At 38.3% G+C, this 19,605-nt stretch overlaps 1 protein-coding gene across 1 annotated transcript in view; it reads left to right on the forward strand.

The window, feature by feature from the left end:
* LOC135495386 (ataxin-1-like) overlaps window positions 1-19,358 on the forward strand; it is a 221,254-nt gene extending 201,896 nt beyond the window's left edge. Inside the window, exon 5 of the mRNA XM_064783937.1 lies at window positions 9,952-19,358. Within this exon, the coding sequence (XP_064640007.1) occupies window positions 9,952-10,791 (840 nt within the window). The 3' untranslated portion in view covers window positions 10,792-19,358. The remainder of the gene's footprint in view (window positions 1-9,951) is intronic.
* The last annotated feature ends 247 nt before the right edge of the window (window positions 19,359-19,605 follow it).

Below are 19,605 nucleotides of genomic sequence, written 5' to 3' on the forward strand. Positions count from 1 at the left end.
AACTCAAATCTATAGTCAAGGTTAAGCAGTGCTCTCATTAATATTCTACTAACATCGAATAAAATGTCATTTGCTACGACTCAATTTTTCCAATTTTTAAATAGATTAGGCGGAGAAAAATCGATTCCTGCACGTCGTCGCTTCAGATTCGATAATGAACTAGTTAAAGCCAGCCGTCTCAATTTACATTGGGCGCTCAATTTTGTTTACGATGGAAATTACAGCGATCGTGTTTTTGGATCAGACTCTTCAAGTTGACAAACTGGCCATCAAATGGAGTAAAGCAAAAAAAGGTTGAATTCTAGATATGTTATGATCTTGTATTTTATAATATAAAGCATGTTAAAGGGAGAATGTATGTATGCCAGTTTAAACTTGACTGCGGTAAAGTGCACATTATCTGTTTTCCTGACCCACGATTGAATACCAAGGTTGTACCCCTTTAAATAATTTAACATGCGTAAATGATTCAGAGAAATTTTCAGTTGATAACATACAGTAAAGAGAGCAGCTGTTATTGTTTTCTTCAAACCAACACCCGGAAATAAAAATGCTAAAAATCCAATAGCAGTGCAGACCAAATTGAAAAAATCAAATTATTCAAGGTTTGGCGGTTTTCGGTCTTGTTGCAGTGATATGACAAGTGTTGCAGTTCAATCGTTCGTTAATCAGTCCCGTTGTGCACGCTGTACAGTCAAATGTGTAGTGTTGTTGTTCAAGCCCGGTTGAAACATTATTCAGGATGTGGTGCAGTTTATAAATACCTGCATTTGATGTGCATTCAGTGTGCATTTAGTGTACATCGCTTGGGTCGAGTTATGGTGATAAAAGCTTACACAACAGGTGAATGGTACATTAGACTTCACGCCATGGTGCTATTTTTCTGACGTATTTTTGAACAAATCTAATTTGCGTCCCTTTCTACGAGCTTTTTGTGTGGTGGCTTTTCAAGAACTCGTCTCAGAATCTTTGAGAATTTTACAATAAAAGACGCAGGGTTCGCACTCGTTAAAAATGCTGAATAACCTTCCCTATGTATTAATCCCATTCATTTTCATTTCACCGTTTTTTCCTACACATTAATAGAGACCTGACATTTTCTCATGTAGATTACAGCTTTTTTTCATTTTTGCTTAGAAAACAGATTTTTTTCTTCTGGTTAGCTGTATATTTGAGTTCGAGCAAAAGCTAATGACGTTTCCGAGTAGAAGCCTCTCAATGAGCTCAATTGGTCGTCTCACAAAGGCCGCCAGAAAATCAGGTGATGGCATGTCTTTTTTAATGGATCCTAAGGCAAAGTTCCCTTTCAATGTCGAGACTACTAAAAAGGGCGATCGGGCATGTTAGGGTTGGCTGGATAGAACATCATGATAATAAGTCATCAAGATATGTACTTAGAGATAAGATTTTGTATTCAACTATTCAAAATTCCTGTCGTAGATATTCATATCAACACTGAGCTGTTGATAGACTGAAAAAAGGTGGCTGGTTCTGTCAAATACCACAATGTGTCAAAGCTTTTCGGAAAAAATGTTATGTGATCATATTATATTATCATATTACTTTAAAATGTCACCCTGGTCGTTGATGCAGCCACAATGGAAGTATGGCAAATTTGGCAAGTAGAGATTACTGGTGTCTGATTGGCTGATATATGTGATGTTTTGACAATGTTCGCCAGGGTTTAAGCTGTAGTTGTTTACCCTGTCTTGTACTCTACAGCAGAATGACTCGAATATCGGCCGACGTAAATCAGACTAAGTGGCCTGGGTGCTTGGCAGCCACGGTTGAGTTATGGGACGATACGAGACAGATATTAGGTACAAATCAAGCTAAATAACTTTAGGCTGACTACACTGATCGTATAAACCCTTTATTGTCTATTTGCGAGTTGATTGTTTGTATCAAGAATGATATGAGATGAAGGGACAGTGGGATACCATGTCGATGGCTGAAAGTGGTGTGGTAGCGTACTATGACTGTATGAGGGAATGTAAGAGCTGGATAAGCATGCATTATCTTAAGCTAAAGAACTCTGAGTGTGAATCGATAATGGTAAAACAGTGATTTAAATGTTTTTTATAACAATGGTCTTCAATTTTTGTTGAGTCTCCTTACCAGAAATTCAGGCAGCCCTTTTTTATATGCTTGGTCTGTCAAAGTATAGGGCATTTAGGAAAAGTATGCATCTCAAAGAGAGGTTTTCCTCCATATCATCAACCATTAGCACCGACTTTGTTACTGACAATTTTTTCTAACAGTCCATTATGTCGTGAATCTGTGTGCAAAGATACCCTGCTTATGATGCTTTGATGAAAATCACAATACCCTTGTTATTTGATGAGATAAAAAACTCTCCAATACCCTTTTCCTTTCTCGGTGATATTAGGCAAAGGCAATTTGATGTGTAGGCATGCATTGTCACCCAACCATGGTCGGGAAAAAGATGACCCAAAACTTCTGAAATTCACATGAAGTGCTACATTGTTTTTGTGTGTAAATGTAAGTTATTTTATAGCGCTTTTAATGTGCGACCTCCTCAAAGTGCTTTATGTTTATTCCTTGGTTTATCCTGAAACCTTTCAGTAGAACACGGATGGGCTGCTCAATCAGCACTACCAACTGAGCATTTCTGACTGGTCACCCTTTTATACAGCTGGGTGGAGTGAGCCGTGTTATGTGCGGCAAAGAGCCCTGCCTAGGGTCTCACGCCAACAGTGGGATTCAAAGCAGCGAAATTCCAAGTTTTAGCAGATTTGTATTCATAATAACTGCACGACGGCATTGTATATAACTGCATTTCTATTTTCCTGACCGCCCAGTAAATACCAACGGTGTACACCTTTAATGATAAATCAATAGCTCACGTCAAAAAAGGTACAAATGAAATAATCGACCCAATGGGGAAAATTTTAGCTGAGTGTTCTTCTAAACCATTGGCTTCCCCTTGCAATAGTACGACCAACCTCTCATGTTTACAAAATGCTCACAAAAACTCTTGAGACACGTATAAAAATATCATCCACTTGGTATGAGAAGCTTGGTAATTTAGACCCTTTTGTGCCTTTGTCCGGCGCTGATAAAAAGCTTTGTAAGTTTGAGATTGTGGAGGCTGACAGAAATGCTCAGTTGTTCCGTACTTGAGCGTCACAACTGGAAAATGGCTTCATAAGAGAGATCGCAGTCTAGACATTTCTGTAAGATGCTGTCAATAGTATACAATGCAGTTGATAGCTATCATCTTACTCAATCGGCCTTTTAAAGCATGCTATAGGGTGTTAAATAAAACACAGCATAGTTACAAGAGGTAGTAACTTTAGTTTGAATTGGTGTATGAAAATGTGGCAGGTCTCCTCATAAATTAGAAGCACTCGGAATTTGTCTCACTTCAATATCCACTCAGTATATATAAGGAAACCTAAAAAATAACTGTAACCATATTTTGTGCCATGTTTTTTTAACACTCGGTATGTATCTTTATCCTATAGCTATATTTGTGACAGGTAGTTATAGGAGTAGGATACTTGATTGACATAGGGTGTCTGCGATCTATATATTTTGCTCTTGGATGTGTTGGAGACTTTGGGCTGCTGCCAAATTTTGCTGATGTAAACATGTCTTTTATTCAGAATGCAATAGCTCAGACTGCTTAACAAACACAAAGATAAAAAAGGATTCTGACTCTCACTTATCAGACTTGGCATTAGTTGATCATAATAAGATTATTTCTGTAAATGTCTCAATCTTGGGGTCCAGATGGGCATCTTCCTGCCCCTGATAGACTTGGACTTGTCAAAAGGTGTTGGGTAAGGGTGATCTAACAGTTAACAGGACAGTAGACTCTCGTTGACTTTGCCCTGTTACTCTGCAAGACCTCTCTCCCACTTGACACAACCAGTTAACAGGACAGGAGACTCTCGTTGACTTTGCCCTGTTACTCTGCAAGACCTCTCTCCCACTTGACACAACCAGTTAACAGGACAGGAGACTCTCGTTGACTTTGCCCTGTTACTCTGCAAGACCTCTCTCCCACTTGACACAACCAGTTAACAGGACAGGAGACTCTCGTTGACTTTGCCCTGTTACTCTGCAAGACCTCTCTCCCACCTGACACAACCAGTTAACAGGACAGGAGACTCTCATTGACTTTGCCCTGTTACTCTGCAAGACCTCTCTATCACTTTAGACAGTATGTCACAGCCTAGATTCTCAGTCACCAGTTAACAGGACAGGAGATTCTCATTGCTTTGGTTACTCTACAAGACCTTTCTATTGCTAGACACAACATCTCACTGCAGAGACTCTATGGTCACGAGAGCGTTTAGCATTGTGGAGTATTTTCGCTGATGGTCATCGTTAATCTTCGACTCAGACACTTTTTTTGATCAGTCGGCTCAACCTAATCCAGTCTTGGGACGCTAAAAACTAATAGTACATCACTTTTGTTGGCAAAGTTCAAAAGTCGCTAGCAGTTGTTTTTGTTGTGTCTGGAACCTTTTACAACACATGGTGACCTAGTGCTTATGAAACTTTTCTTCCACAGGGTTCAGCCCTTTGCCTATTTGGAAATGTCATGTCGGTCTTTGCTATCGCCCCGTAGCTTGTAAATCATACTTGCTTAATCAGGCAGTACGGCAATTCCATTTTTTTCAAAGTTGCGGAACAATGCGCGAAACCCGCAGAACGGATAGAGGCAGCCATGTTTTGTCTTTACAGACTGTTGTCACAAAAAGGTCTTCTTTCGTTTACGCAATTTACTATTGTCTTTCTATGTACCTTAAGGGATCATTAGGCAAATGGTGCCTGATATAGGCAATATCGGACAGAAGGAGGTATTGTTGATATCGCTTTAAATAGGATTCCTTGTTTTGCCCGTTTCTTCATTCTGGCCGTTTATTCTCCCCTTCATTGTTCTATCACTCTGTAACTAGATTGGGGAGACGCGGTGTGGTCAAACCATTATCATGATTGCGTTAGTATGTGAATTGTTCCTCGCTTGTTGATTAGGTTTTTAATTAAGTTATTAGCTAACAATAATTAGGATACGGTATCACATGTTGTTTTGATCATGTAATGGTCTTGGCCCCTTTTCTGGTCATCTCAGATCTCTTGATCCAAACTCGCAAGTGCATATTGAAGATCTTAGATCTTTTGACCCAAACACGCAAAACCCCTACTGTAGAGGAATTGATATTTATCCTCATTGGCACTTTCTTCACTGGCCGCAAAGATCTTGCACCCTTTCTCTTGTGAACAATTGACCAGGGAGACCCTTTGGCCCCTAACCTGTTTAGCAGATTAAGATAATACATTTCCTAATGAAAGATTATCAACATACAATGAAGATGTCTTTGAAAATAGTACCAATGTGTACGATTGTGTGAGCTAATTTGCTAATTACACCTTGAAGAATCAGTTACTCAGCTTGCCAAGAATCTAGCAGGCTTTCCAAATTTCCGAGCTGGCCTGCCGTGGGAAAGATTAAATTTTTTCAAAAATGTTGAAAACAGTGTTGTTGGAGTTGTCAATAAAATAATGTTGTATTCATCTGGTAGCAGGGTTCTTCAAGCATGATTTGCATCCCGCATATTTTTTTTGACGATTTGAAAATTGAATGTTCACCTCAGTAATTTCAAGTGCTTACATACATACATACAATAGATCATTTTTAGGGCGCTTCTCAGAATGGAAAAAGCTGTTAAAAGCGCCACCTGGATTTATAATTAAAATTTCCCAAAGAGCCAAGTCTTTAGCTGGCCTCTGAATGACACATAGTCCTTGCTTGCAACAATTATTGCCAATCTTGCCAACCTGCAATCAATATCAAACAAGCGCGTACCCATTCTACCTGCAGATATGAAATACTTCGTCGCACACTGCCTCAACTATAAATGCAGGTTCGTGGCAACAAAAGTTGCTCGTTTGCACAGTGCTTTGAGTAATTGGATTAGCTCCTTTGGTGATATTGTTTCCTAGTTATTTCCTATTATTCAGACTAATATGATTATCGCAAACCATTGTTCCCTTCCCCTACATTAGACTCCCTTCTGTCCTCTTTCTATTGAGTTTATAGCAGTAATTACACTTTTTTTTCTCGACCAGACACAGAACATAAGATTATGCACTTTTCAGTTAGTCTGACCATAACATTATGAAAGGAAACAACTCGTAGATTAGTGCAACTAATGTCTATGGTATAATAGTCAGCAATATATCAAACACAGACCAAGGATTATGTTCTGTTAATACACGTTGGCCGATAATGACATGGTCAAGAAGAAATTACATAAAAGCACGTTGAAGACAATAGCAACTAATGCTTCTCTTCTCATAAGGGGTATTTACATGCTCAGCTAAAAAACACATTCCGACATGGACTGATCCATCCTCATTGTGATCTGATGTCAAATGCCTTTAAGACTAGGATATAGAACTACACAGACGACTCAGAAATCGGCAATATATATATGCAAAATGATCTCGACTTAATTCCTTCATGGAAGTAGTGGAAAATATCAATATAAGTCTGTTGGCCAGAAATTTAGCATCCGACAATTCTCAGAAAATAATTATCCGTACATTTCATTCTTAGCACAAGTTGATCTTCAACTGTTGTGCGTATCATTATCCTACTTGGTCTGTAAGCTTTTGTCCGTTTTGTGTTCCGGCTTAGCTGAGGCGTATTTCATTCTTTGTCAAGTCAGAAAATATTGTGCCATTAGTCTCATATTAGAGAAATATGGCCAAGAGATTTCATGAGAGGTTGGAATGCTGCTGCATAGGGTGATGCACAGTGTATCCATGCTGTTATGGGTCTTTTTTGGTTGGAACCGTAGTTGCAAACTATAGTAAGCAAAGGCGTTGAGACTGGAAAAAAACATGACTTTTGAGAATGAAAACAAATGTGGAACTTTTAAGTCGTATCTAATATGGGATTACTTCTCTATTGAATGTCTACAATAGAATGTCTGGCATTCTTCTCAATTTATCAAAGTGCTCAAAGATTCTTTTTGCAGATTTAATTTCATTTCAGAAAAACCACTGACTGCTGTTGCTACCTTGTTATGTTGTTGATTTCTCCTTCTGTCCATTTCTATTCTGGAAGGTGCAGTCCTGAAAGCGTAATTTGTCTAGACAGACTTTTTCCCAGTCTGCTGCGAATTCTAAAATTATTCTCAACATGTTTAAGGACCCTCACATTTGTGCCGGTTACCATTCTCTACAGAGCTAATCACCAGAAACAGTGGGATATTTGGAGTACTACATCTCCCCAACCAGGCAATCCTCCTCATGATGAATGGCCAGAAGTCAGCCAATGAATCGATCACCTCATTGATAGTATAAGAGTAGGATATACAATCCCCCACGGAGGGTATTACATGTCTGCAGTCAGACTCGACATAACCAAGCGTAGCTGATCTCGGGTACCATGGGGTTTGGAGAGTTGCCCCTTTGCCATGTTTGCTTACGACAATGTTTCAGTCTGAGCTTAGAGAATGTTAGAGAATAGTTCTGTCGAAGAGAGTGTTGAAAGGGGACAAAACCGCATCTTGACCCGCAAGGTTTAAGAAGGTGTGCTGTCTGTATTAGATTGTTGGTCATGAAAATAGAAATGCAGATATACACAGTGCCATAGTGCAGTTATTACGCATGCAACTTTGCTGAAACTGGGTCTTTTTGGTATTTGTACATACATGTACATGTATAGCTGTCTACACAACGGAAATGTTGTAATTTCCCAAATTGGTTGTTTCCATTCAATTTGACCTCTCTAATCAAGACACCTCTCCATTAAGGACAGAACTTTTCAGTCCTGATTGTGTCCTTGATAGAGAGGTTCTACTGTACTTCTACAGTTTCGGCCCTGATCAGTTTATTTGAGTATCGGTCGCACAAACCAGCTGCTTATTCCCCTGATGAATGGACCAGTCATGTTACAAGTACCCAATAAATGCTACCACATCCCGACCATCTGCTTGAACAATTTGGGTAATGATTCTTACAACGCTCGCATCCCTGATGATCAGAGTGCGCTTGACTGGACAAAAACAGCAGTGATGGAACAGCAGCGTTCTGACATGTATTTGTGGCCGTCACAGCAAAACCAGGCACTTGTTGCTCTAAGCTGCTCTTGGGTTGAGGCAGACTGGTTCATTTCACTGTTGTATGCCTTTTGTGAAATCTAAGTTTATACACCTCATCTCGTAAACATAGGGGCCTACTTCTCATCTGCAACTGTGAGATTTTCTTGAACATGATAAATTTGTCAAAATATCGCCATGCATAGGTGGTTAAAAAGTCAATTTACTCCCAATACGCCCCGTTTTGAACCACTCAAAAATTGCTTTCATGTAATTCAAACACACTTTACAGCTCACCAGTAATCTTTAAAAAGTCAATCGGGAAATTTTGTTCGATATCATATGACCACGCTAAGTCTTAATGAAATAGTGATGTTAGAATTGATTTTATTTTTTCAAGGTATTAGTAGGTCTCAAGGGTCTTTCTCCAGACTCGTTCAATTTGATTGATTTTTTCTTCCAATACCTTTGGAGGTTTTAACTTATATACTGTGAACTGCCAAGCAATTTATCCAATACAGTAATTTTGGTAATTCATTAAATTCATTTCTTCAAAAAATTTAATTTTCACAATTTTTGTTTTGGTGGATTTCCAGATTTGTTTGGGTGGGTAAAGCAAGGTGTTGTTGTAATTCTGCCAAAAAATATCATGACCATGAAAATGGTAGTTTTTCTTTACATTCAGTATAAAGAAATGGATATCGTTTTTTTTATACAGTTTGTAAAAAAAGGCTTAAAATATTACGAGCCACATTTGTCACCGAAGTCTCTATATTGATAATTTCCTCACTTTACACGTACAAAAAAATTGCAGATTTTTGTTTCGTGATAAATCGCTACTACTACGACTCGTAAAAACGTACTAATATCATAGAAACAAAAAATGAAATCTATACACGAATCACGGAATAGACGTCTCATCGTCAATGAGTCTCATGAATTACGTTTTCCGGGAGTGGATTTTTTTTTGCCTCTCTCGTGAATGGGTTTATTTTCCGATGTGATTGGATGGAGGCACCTGTTTTAGTTGTGTTGGAATGATTGCTCAATTAGGGCCCGTTAGTTTGACATATTCGTGTGGTTGAAGTAATATAAGGTTAAGCTCACAACTAGAATTCTTTCTGATATGATTATGGTTGAGACCTGGACCATCCAAATGAAGTAAGGCTTTAGTTGAATCTTTCAGTGGGAGGGGGAATGATTTGTGTAGAATCGTGAAAAGTATTACATTATGGAACGATAAAAGACAAGTGATTTATATGTTTTGTAGAAACAGAAATATTGTTGAATTTGATGTCTCACAAAATTGATCCTTATCAAATTACGTTCTTCTTTCTGAATACATAATGCTGTTGAACCCAAAGACCCAGCATTTCTTTACATTACGCTGTGTTTTATTTTCCCGTCTTATTTGCATTTAGGACCAGACGCCCATCAATTTCTTGCGAATTTTTTAATTTGATGACAGTCTGTGCATTTCCGCACACAATTGACCACTGCTGCCCCCTGGATTCACCCCAGTGAACCAGTAACAGTTGCTGATTTCGAATTCTATGTTGATTTCACAATTGCTTCTAAAGTAACAGCAATTTCTTTAGCTTTTAGGGTTGACGGAATGTATTTTTTTTTCCCTCAAAAACTAAAACATTTCATTTCAAGAGAGCTCCCTAGAGGAAAAACAAAAGGGTCAAGAAACTAATTCAACATCCGCAGTTACATCCACAGAAATATAATTCAGTGCAGAAGAAGAGATGACTTCCACTCCAATTCTGATTCTTAATATTCTTCCTATTCTTTTTCTTTCAGAAATATTTTGCTCTCTGAATATTTTCACAGCTTTTTAACGAGATTTTCCAATGTGTATTTTTAGGTGACGGTGGAAGCTACTGTAGAACATCCCTTCTTCGTCTTCGGCCAGGGCTGGTCATCCTGCCGACCACAGCGCACATCCCAACGTTACGGACTCACGTGTCATCGCCTGTCTGTCGGTGACGTCTGTATCTCACTGACGCACAGGGACGTCAACACAAAGGCTGCTGAGTTGGCAACGCGCCAACCGCAGGATCGGACTGCGTCAGAAAGTGCAAAATCCGGGAAGCAGGGGTCTGCGTCCGCATCTTCAACTCAGGTACATCAGGGAACGCAAATGCAAAGTACTGAAACACAAACGCGTGGAGCTGTAACTCAGGTAGAGAAAACGAGAAAACGTCGTTGGTCAGCCCCAGATCAGACAAGTGCAGATAGTGTCGTGGACAAAGACACGTTGATAAGCTTAAGTGCAAGTTTTCGCTCCTTAGGTAACCATAGTGAAAGTGGTGGCAACCTTGGTAGTCAGCAAGGTAGCCCGCAGGGTGTTAGCCGAGGTAGTCCACATGGTAGTAATAGAGGAAGCCCTCCTATCGTGGTGAATAAGGGCAGCCCTCAGAGTGGCAACCGAGGTAGCCCGCTTGTTGGCAGTCATGGTAGCCCACATGTGTTGAGTCGTGGTAGCCCGAGAGGTAGCCCGCATGGAAACAGCCGCGCCAGCTCATATGCTGGAAGCCCGAAGAGTGGTAATGGTAGTCATGGTGGCAACCATGGTAGTCAGGAAGAACACAAAGGTAACCATGGGAGCCTTAGCGACCATAATGGTAACCATGGCAACCATAGTACAAGTCATGCAAATCTTAGCTGTCATGATAACATTGGGAAATCGACAGAAAAAACATGACAAAGAACCACTGTTTAGTCATATCCAAGACGTTCAGAAGACTTCATGTGTGCTAGTTATCCAGGATCTGTTGTTGCCAAGGCGGCATGTTGCCGTGGTGATGTTGCCAAGGATACGGAAACAGGCATGAGAGTGTGCTAATATAAATTACCTCGGACATGCTGAACTATGATTTCTTATAAATTATATATAAGCCTTCATCTGAATAATCAAATGAATATATCAATGTTTGCTGCAATAATGTCAAGCCCAATGAAATTAGATTTTATGGTTCTCGTCAGCCACTTTCAGGAAATGTTTGAGGGTTTTTTGTTCAACCCCCATCTTTCATCATTCTTTATTTCATTGGTAAAACCCTGGTTACCCTGGTAAAAAACACATTTTAATGGAAATCAGTGCATCGGAGAGACACTTGATGAATTGATAAGTTATGTAAGGGAAGAACTGTTTTGGTACATGCCCAAAACTAGATGATGCGGTGACAAGAACCATAAAAATAAATTTTGCGGGCCTAATGCCGCAGATCTCATTTTTTTTAGCGTATTGTGATCATACCCAGTTGTGCTGTGGTGTAAGTTGGAGGCATGACCTTAAGTCTTGACCTTAAGGTCAGTGACCTTGGGAGTGATGACCTCATACCGTATGTATATTCATTTCATATTTGAACAGTGACGGATTCAATGTATTGTGATACTTATTCTAGGTCATACCAAAGTTATATTATGCATAATCATCTTTGCTCTGTTACATACTTTTGTAAAAATGTGGGTGGTTTGAGTTTTCAAAGTGTTTTCCCCAAATTAGACTTACTCCTAAATGTAACACCGATTTGCTTGCTATTTTGTCCTGTAGATGGCAGTGTAGTTGTAATTGGGTGTCTTTTGGTTCGGTGTCTTGAGGAACACCTAAGTTATATTTTTTACACGTTTACTGGTAATGGGTTGTCATTCTACCTACTTATTCAAGTTGGTCATCGAGTCTGGGTTGAAGTGATGAAAATCACGCTTTTGAAAATGATTCCAGTATATTGACATCATCAAGTGAGACAGAATTGTATCGAGAAAAACAAACGACAGGTTATAATTGCGGTGCAATGTTTTCTCATGATGTAACACTCCTATAATTGTGTCACGATGCCTGTGTAGCATAGAAAACAAGCAGATACATCGTTTAGGTATCCTTTTGGGACATTGATCCATGGCCTAAAGGTTTGCGACAACGTCTTGGTTGACGTCGAAGACATCGCATACTTTTCACATCAAATATCTCCAGTCAAGAAGCTGTTATTATTCATACCCTAGCATCCATATCATTTTGTAATTGCGTAGCACGCGTAATACGTCTTATAGATTATCTACTCTGTATATTTCAAACTACTCAAGCTATTTCAAATACCGAAGACCCCTTTTTATCTGTGATTGTCAATGTTGGCTAAAAAAACACTGCTTTTGGATTCAAGTTAGGAAAAATCATACCTGAATGCGATTCTAATGGTCGCATTGATTTTTTTCTTGTTGAAAAAAAGACTTGTTTTGAACTCCATGAATGTGATTAAATTAAACATCAGTGAAATTTAGCAGCTTACAGTATGCTGCAAAAAAGTCTCTTTGAAAAATTTTTTTTTGCATCAAGACATTTTCCTCATTTTAGACCAACAAGAAAATCTGGGTGTCCAGGGTCTTCAGAAGTTTGAACTGATTATGATCCCTATAGTATCATTTAAGGGCAATCAGACCTCGTCATATCATCAAACGGCATGTAAAGAACCCCATTTTGTAAATCATAGCTTCCATAAGCAAGTGTTCGACATACAAATGAGAATTTTGAATTTCAGAAAATGTGTATATATCTGTTGTTTTTATCATTTATAATGGCAATGACTCTTGGCCTGATTATTGTGTAAACATGAAAAATAAATCACGTTTGGGTGGTTATTTATAGCAATAATGTAGAAAAATATTTGAGTGCCTTTTGTAATAAAATTTGGCATCTTTAGTTTACCCACAAGAACATACTGCAAGGGTGATCGAATCATATGTCGCATGAAATCTCACACGAAAATTCCATTCCCGTTTTGGGAGAAATTTACCAGTATTACCAGCTAGGTAAATCACGCGCTTGTGTGCAGATTCCGCTCTCAGATTGTTAGTAATCCCATGCTGCACTAATGATTGTATATCGGGCGCTGCAGATACTTATATTTACCAAACAGTTTATAGAATGTTTGTTCATATATTTTGATGCATCCCAGCTCTGCCTTCTACAAATGGACTCTGTGACTAAACATTGTAAATTTCTCCAACTACCCTTTCGTGAAAAATTTGTGACAGACATGTATATGTCCATATCGGCAATTTGAGTTGATGAACATCACTCACAAATAAAAGCGTGATATATTTTGTGGCGTTAACATTCATCAGGATCATATATATACATGTAGGTGCTGAATTTGGAAACACTCACACCCAGAACTGATATTGATATCATTCAAGAACCTTAAGGCCACATGGTCGGGAAGCGACCCGTAAGCCTTGGATTATAACGCATTGTCTTATCTGGCCCATGTGTCTAAATAGCTATTCATAAGAAAAACAATACAAAACAAAGACCCAACTGGTTTGTAGTCAGCCATTTGCAGACCTCATATCATTACACTTCCAGAGACACCAAAACAGGAACAGATCAAAATTCCAGCTAAAACAGTTATTTAATGAATTGTCTGACGAAGAGTGGGAATACTCATCAACTGTGGCAATTTAGAATATCTTTGGTGTCAACATTGTAGTTATTTCACAAACGTATAGTTCTGATGCAACTACAAACAATTTGATAAGAATGTATTGAATCGATGATTTGGCGCGCACAGCTGACAAACTTTGACGCTAGGCCTAGCCATTTGACAAAATGTGATTGACTCATATGACAGTAAACTCGCTATACTGTATCAGGGAGTAACAGGTATATGCGTGGGCTCTCGGCTTTACAAGATTTTACTCGAGATCAAGTGAGAATATGTGGGATGGGGGAATTTACCAAAGAAGAGCTTGGTAGAGAAGCTAAGTTGCTTGTGTGCCCTGTACTTCAACAGGGATTAAATTTTTTGGTTTTATGGAAAACCCTGACTATTGAAGTAATGGGTCGTTGCGTATATTGAGATATTCTCTCAGTGTAACTGGTATTGCACTCTTGTAATTATCAAAGGGTAACGAGAATAAGGGTAACGAATGTTATAAGGTAACGAATGTAAAGGATTGGGAATCCCATGTTTATCATGTAAAACTATGTACAGCTCTAGTCAGTCTGTGAAAAGTCCATTAAAATCTGTTGTCAGCTTTGGGCAAAAGAGGGCACTGGTGTCCACGGAGTTAAAAGGATATTTTAGGAGAAAATGTAAATTGTTATTTATTGCCGGTAACGGAATTTAATGGATTTTGATTAGAAATCTAAATGATGTCTGATTTTACAAAATTGGACTTTTTCATGAAAATCTGTATAAATTGTAATATTGTTTCCCCTGCACTTATGTAGATTCTTGTGTTTTGTAAATATTTTGACACTTTCATTAATATTCAATTCGATTGAATTCAATAAAACTGTCCTGTACAATTCAAAAGTGATAAACTGAATTCAGTTGAATTGAATTAAAATCCTATCACACCCAAAACCAAAAATGGACCCATTCAATATTACAAAATACTATTAACTTTTGTATGAGTCCATTTTTTATGGGGTTGGTGAGATTGAAAGAATGGCAGGTTGGACAACACTCGTGCACAAATTAACTGTAAAGTGTCTATACATAGTCAGTGATATTTATTTTATTTTATTTATTTTGTAAAGATACACCCAAGAATGCTTGTCGCAAAACTGTCGAAGGCTTTTTTTCCGAGGCTCGAAGTAACAGGTTTTAAAAAGTTATACAGTGACCCAAAAAGGCATGAACAACCATATTTTCACCGCTTGTTGACCAAAAGCACTAGTTTCCAACTAATGGTGGTCAAGACATGAAATTGTACCATCATAAAGCATTTTAAGATGTTCCCACTAATGGTGGTCATGCAAGACATGAAATGGTACCATTATAAGGCATATGTCAGGTTTCCAACTTATGGTCAGGATACAATATTCACACTTACGAGTAGAAAATAACCTTACATGTACATCCTAGTGCTTTGGTTCAAAATTAAGTTTACTGACAATATGCAAAGCATAAACCACCAGTCTTCACGAGCGGGTCGCAACATTCACAGAATCCCAGGGTTGCATGATACGTCCGCTCTGATTGGTCATTCTCGTCTTTGGAGGGAGGGAGGGAGTCAGTATTGTGATAAGATGAAAGAAAAATACTCGTCAACAAGTCTGATGGGGTGTGGGGAATTCAGAATATTTTTCGAATTTATCACATTTTTTTTTATCAAGTGAAGACGTACAAGTGGTTTTTTTCTCTGTAATCTCATGTTGCATAATGGTTGTAAATTTTCTCACGCAGTTTGCCCGAATGTTATTTATTGACCCACATTTGACAGGTGTGTACAAAATCTTCAAAAATATGATATGAAAACTGGATGATTTCGAAATATGATAAACTGTTTGTGGTGTTTAATTGAACCAAGTTGAAAGTGGTGCTAGGAATATGGTTCCTATAAAAGCGATTATTTTCCCTTTGTAAGGAAGAAAGTGGTTTTGGTTTGCCAAGAAATGAAGACATGAAAAGAGGCTTTTCTAGGCCACACTTGGTGTGGTGGCCCATGGTAGCGAACAGTGCTATTATCCTCCTGGCCACCTAAATATAACGCCCAAGTTGTCCCTTTAAGTCTTCAAGACATTTTCAGCAAGGCATCTTTAATCCATACTTGGTCAATATAAAAAAGAGGCTGGCTGTAGGTTAAATGGTCACTAAATCCTATTTTGAAAAGAAATTTGTTGAAATCGTGAAGTGGTGGCATCATTCCTACTATGTCAGCTAGGCTAGATGAAATTTCCCTTTTGCTGAGGTGGTAGAGTGATTGCCTTGTAAATTAGAGGTCTGGGGTTCAAACCCCAGCTTGACCTTGGTGTTTTTCCTCCTATACTTCTCTAATTAAGTTTCAAGCCAATCATGAGAAGACAAAGACAACATTAATCCATTGTATTCCCAAGTAGAAATTCCATTAATAAAAAGAGTAAGATTTCATATTGAACAGATCAGTACCCTCTGTGAATTTTGTATAGAAAAGTTCAGTCAACATACAGGTCATTCTGTAAATTTGCATTGAAATGAACTTTGGATGACTCGCCTTCAGTAGAAAATGTATCAAAATTGAAAACACATCAAGACATTTGATTTGAATGCCCTGCGACCTTGAAATGGCATCACGACCTTGGATTAAATGAACCCGATCATGTCTTATTGGTTTAACGATCTTACATGGAGGTAAGGTCGACAGAACATCATTTGGTTTGTTTCCGTTTTCAAAAGATACGTTCTCAAGTGAAAAGTCATGTCGCAGATGAGCCAAATTAAGGATTTTCCTCCAACGATTTTGCGTGTACAGGTAACCATTGTCGTTTCAATACAAGTTTGCTGTAAATCTGTTTATGAAACATTACACAATGTACGTCATTTGCCATTTTTTCATATTTTAAGCAGAAGAGGTCTCTGTAACTTTTTTGAGAAGTTCACCATGCCCTTCACGATGTCACAATGTCTTTGAAGATTTTGTCCGGCATTGGCCAATCTCAATACTGCTCCTTTATCTTCCTATGAAGTGATATCAAAAAGATATGAGTGAGCCGCCTTATATGAATTAGTGGACACCTCTCTATTAAGGACAACCTCCCTATCAAGGACACAAGTTTTGGTCCAAAATTGGTTGCTTCCATTCAATTTGACCTCTCGAATCTGGACACCTCTCTATATAGGACAGTACATGTCAGTCCCGAGGGTGTCCTTAATAGGTAGGTTCTACTGTATTGTTAAAGCGCTATATGAAATCCTTGATATAGCTGGAACGAATTGTATTTTCATTCTTAAAATGAGCAGAAGGCACATGTATTAACATGGTAAAAGTAAGAGAGGTATTCTGAATTTTTATCAATTCTCTACTATTTGGATGGTTTTCTATCCAATTGGAGGTTATTTCATTCAGTTCGGATTGTATTTTTCCCAATTCACGAAAAGCGACTTGATTGTACTTTAATTGTTTTCAATGATTGTGTCTTGTCTGGAGTGAAGTTCACAAATTTCATATTCAAATTCTTCTGTTTGAAATATCTCTGTATTGTTAGGGTAGATCATGTAAGTTGTCAGTCCGTTATCAGGGAAAGATCCAAATTCAAATTCTAAATTTTTTGAAAACATTGTCATTTAAGGCGAACCTGCTACCTCGTTTGGAATTTTGTTGCGAAAAATTTACCGCAACGAGAATATTGCACTCATTTTGAATTTTTCACTGCATACTTTCTTCAGTCATGGCTAGTGTCTGGCTTTTTAACAAAAATTGGGAAGAATTCGATCACTGATGGGATGGGAATCAGTGAATGCAAGTTCAGTAGCCACAAAAGGCCAGATCTGGAGACGTACATTTTAAAGTGACTAAATTTATGCAAATTTTCATGTGCCATTTTTGACAGATTTCTCTCAGAGATTTTTTGTGTTTTCTTTATAAACTGCAATGACGTGGGTTCCATACTTTGCAGTATTACGTTAGACTACAGCTGTATGTTCTCCCGGCCCTCTGGTGGGCAAATTTGGCGTATGTGTGGCGGGGGTTGGTTGTTTTATGTGCTGGTACGAGGGTAGAGGAGGTGGAGATTGGGTTAGATTGCGTTTGACCCTGGCCTGTGATAAGACACTCTGCCTAGCGATGCAAATTGGCTAATGCTCAAATTGCTTGTATCATTTAGCTTAAGATATGTAAGATCTAATTGGTTTAGGAAATCGGTTGAAAATAAGGATGATGTTTAATTTCATTCTAACTTGAACTCTATAACTCTACAAATACTACAGATAAAGTACAGTTATATGGGTTCAGGTTAAGAAGATGTGTAATATAGTTGCCCATTGATGACATAATTAAAGAAGACATCATGATATTGTATAATAATATAATGTCGCACGCACAAGAGGGCTGTATTTTGACCTTAACTTTGAAACTCAATTTATAACTTCTCCGTCTGTAGGACTCGCCATGAGATCGCCTCAGATTGGGGGGCATGTATGTGATCATAGAATAATCATCAGTTGCATCGTGGGATACCAAGTTACCACGGGCTTTGGTCTTCCCACATTTCTTCAAGGCATTGTTAAAAAATATATCAATACAGTGATAAGTATTGAACAAGGAATGTTGTCAACAATATACTTTAGCTGTCTGTCCTATTGATAACAGTCAGGCTGAATTCAAGAATAGGGGTATTGAAATAAAGTATACTGAAAACATGGTAACCCCTTCATTTTCGTGATTTTTGCAAGAGGGAGTACAATCGTGAAAATTTGGGACACAACATGTTTAACTCAATGGTTTTACAATTAGAAAATGCATCCGTTCGCGGAAAAATCTGAAATTGATGTTTTTGAAAACATATCGGACAGTTAAATTAAATGGGTTTACAGTATTATTAGCGTGTAGTGATTGACATCTGCCAGTGCAGCGCTAGGTCAAAGGTCAATATGTGCTCAGGAGCTTTCCAGGGAGAGTAGACTGATGCTCCGACTACTGTGTGGGATCATACATGGTGTTGTTTGCCTCGCATAGCAGTTGAGCAGGCACCAGTTTGTATACCAAGAATGAAAATGAATAAAGACTAGTGTTTATTTATTCTTGGTTATACTGAATCCTGTTGTCACATTCCATGCACTTTATAAACGCAGCTCGCTGTGGATTTTATCAGTTTTCTCGCATATTTGCTCGGGAACTTAGTCTCACAGTAACTTGAGCTTGACACTGTACATGATATACAGGGCTATGTGTACTAATGTACCAACAACTTGAGATGAACTCAATAAATTAAGTGATAGCAATAATTGAATTATTTCACAAATTTCATCAGATTTTTTTGTGAACGGGCAAATATTTTGAAAATATAAAACCCGTGCGAAAAGTGATTTTAAAGTGCGCAATTCAACTGTGACTGCTTCCTTTAAACAATATGTCAATGATATAATGTTTTCCTTGGGTCAGAAAGGTGACTGTCAGAAAACTCACCACCTCTGCTCTCGTACGTTTTTAAAACTCCACATTAAGTCTTTTGTGATGTGTCTTGTGTGTTGTGACAAAGTGTATAACACCCAATTACCTCAGTGCTGGTAGGAAAGGCATAGGCCTCGGGCGTGCAACTCCGGCTCTACTCCGATTGGTCCGCTGCAATCAGGTGATACAGTATTATTTTTTTATTGGCTGATCACTCAGAGTGGAACAGGAGTCATGCGATTGGATCGATGTAGGCAGGTGGTTCGCTTCAGTTGCGTCAGAAGATATTTTCATAATGCCACTTTTTAAATATTACCACTTCTTCGTCACCTTCTTGCTGTATATTATATGGTGTAATAAACTCACTGATGAAAGTCAGTATTGTCATTCTGCATATTCAAAGTCTCTTGTTCAATTTATTTCTTTTCAAAAGCTCTGGACTCCCTCCAAATAGAGTTCCCTGTGACTGTCCTCTTCAGCTATTTGTCATCTGATATTGGCTGATATGAATATAGACTAGTAAATGCTTTTACTTCAATTTTGTACAGAAAGGCCAAGTACAAATGTTCATGGAGTTTTAGATAAAAGCATTTGCTAGTCTTTATTCATATCACCCATTGTCCCTTTAACTCAAGGTCATGTA

Source organism: Lineus longissimus, chromosome 11 (genome assembly GCF_910592395.1).
Source record: "Lineus longissimus chromosome 11, tnLinLong1.2, whole genome shotgun sequence".
Taxonomy (NCBI): Eukaryota; Metazoa; Nemertea; class Pilidiophora; order Heteronemertea; family Lineidae; genus Lineus; species Lineus longissimus.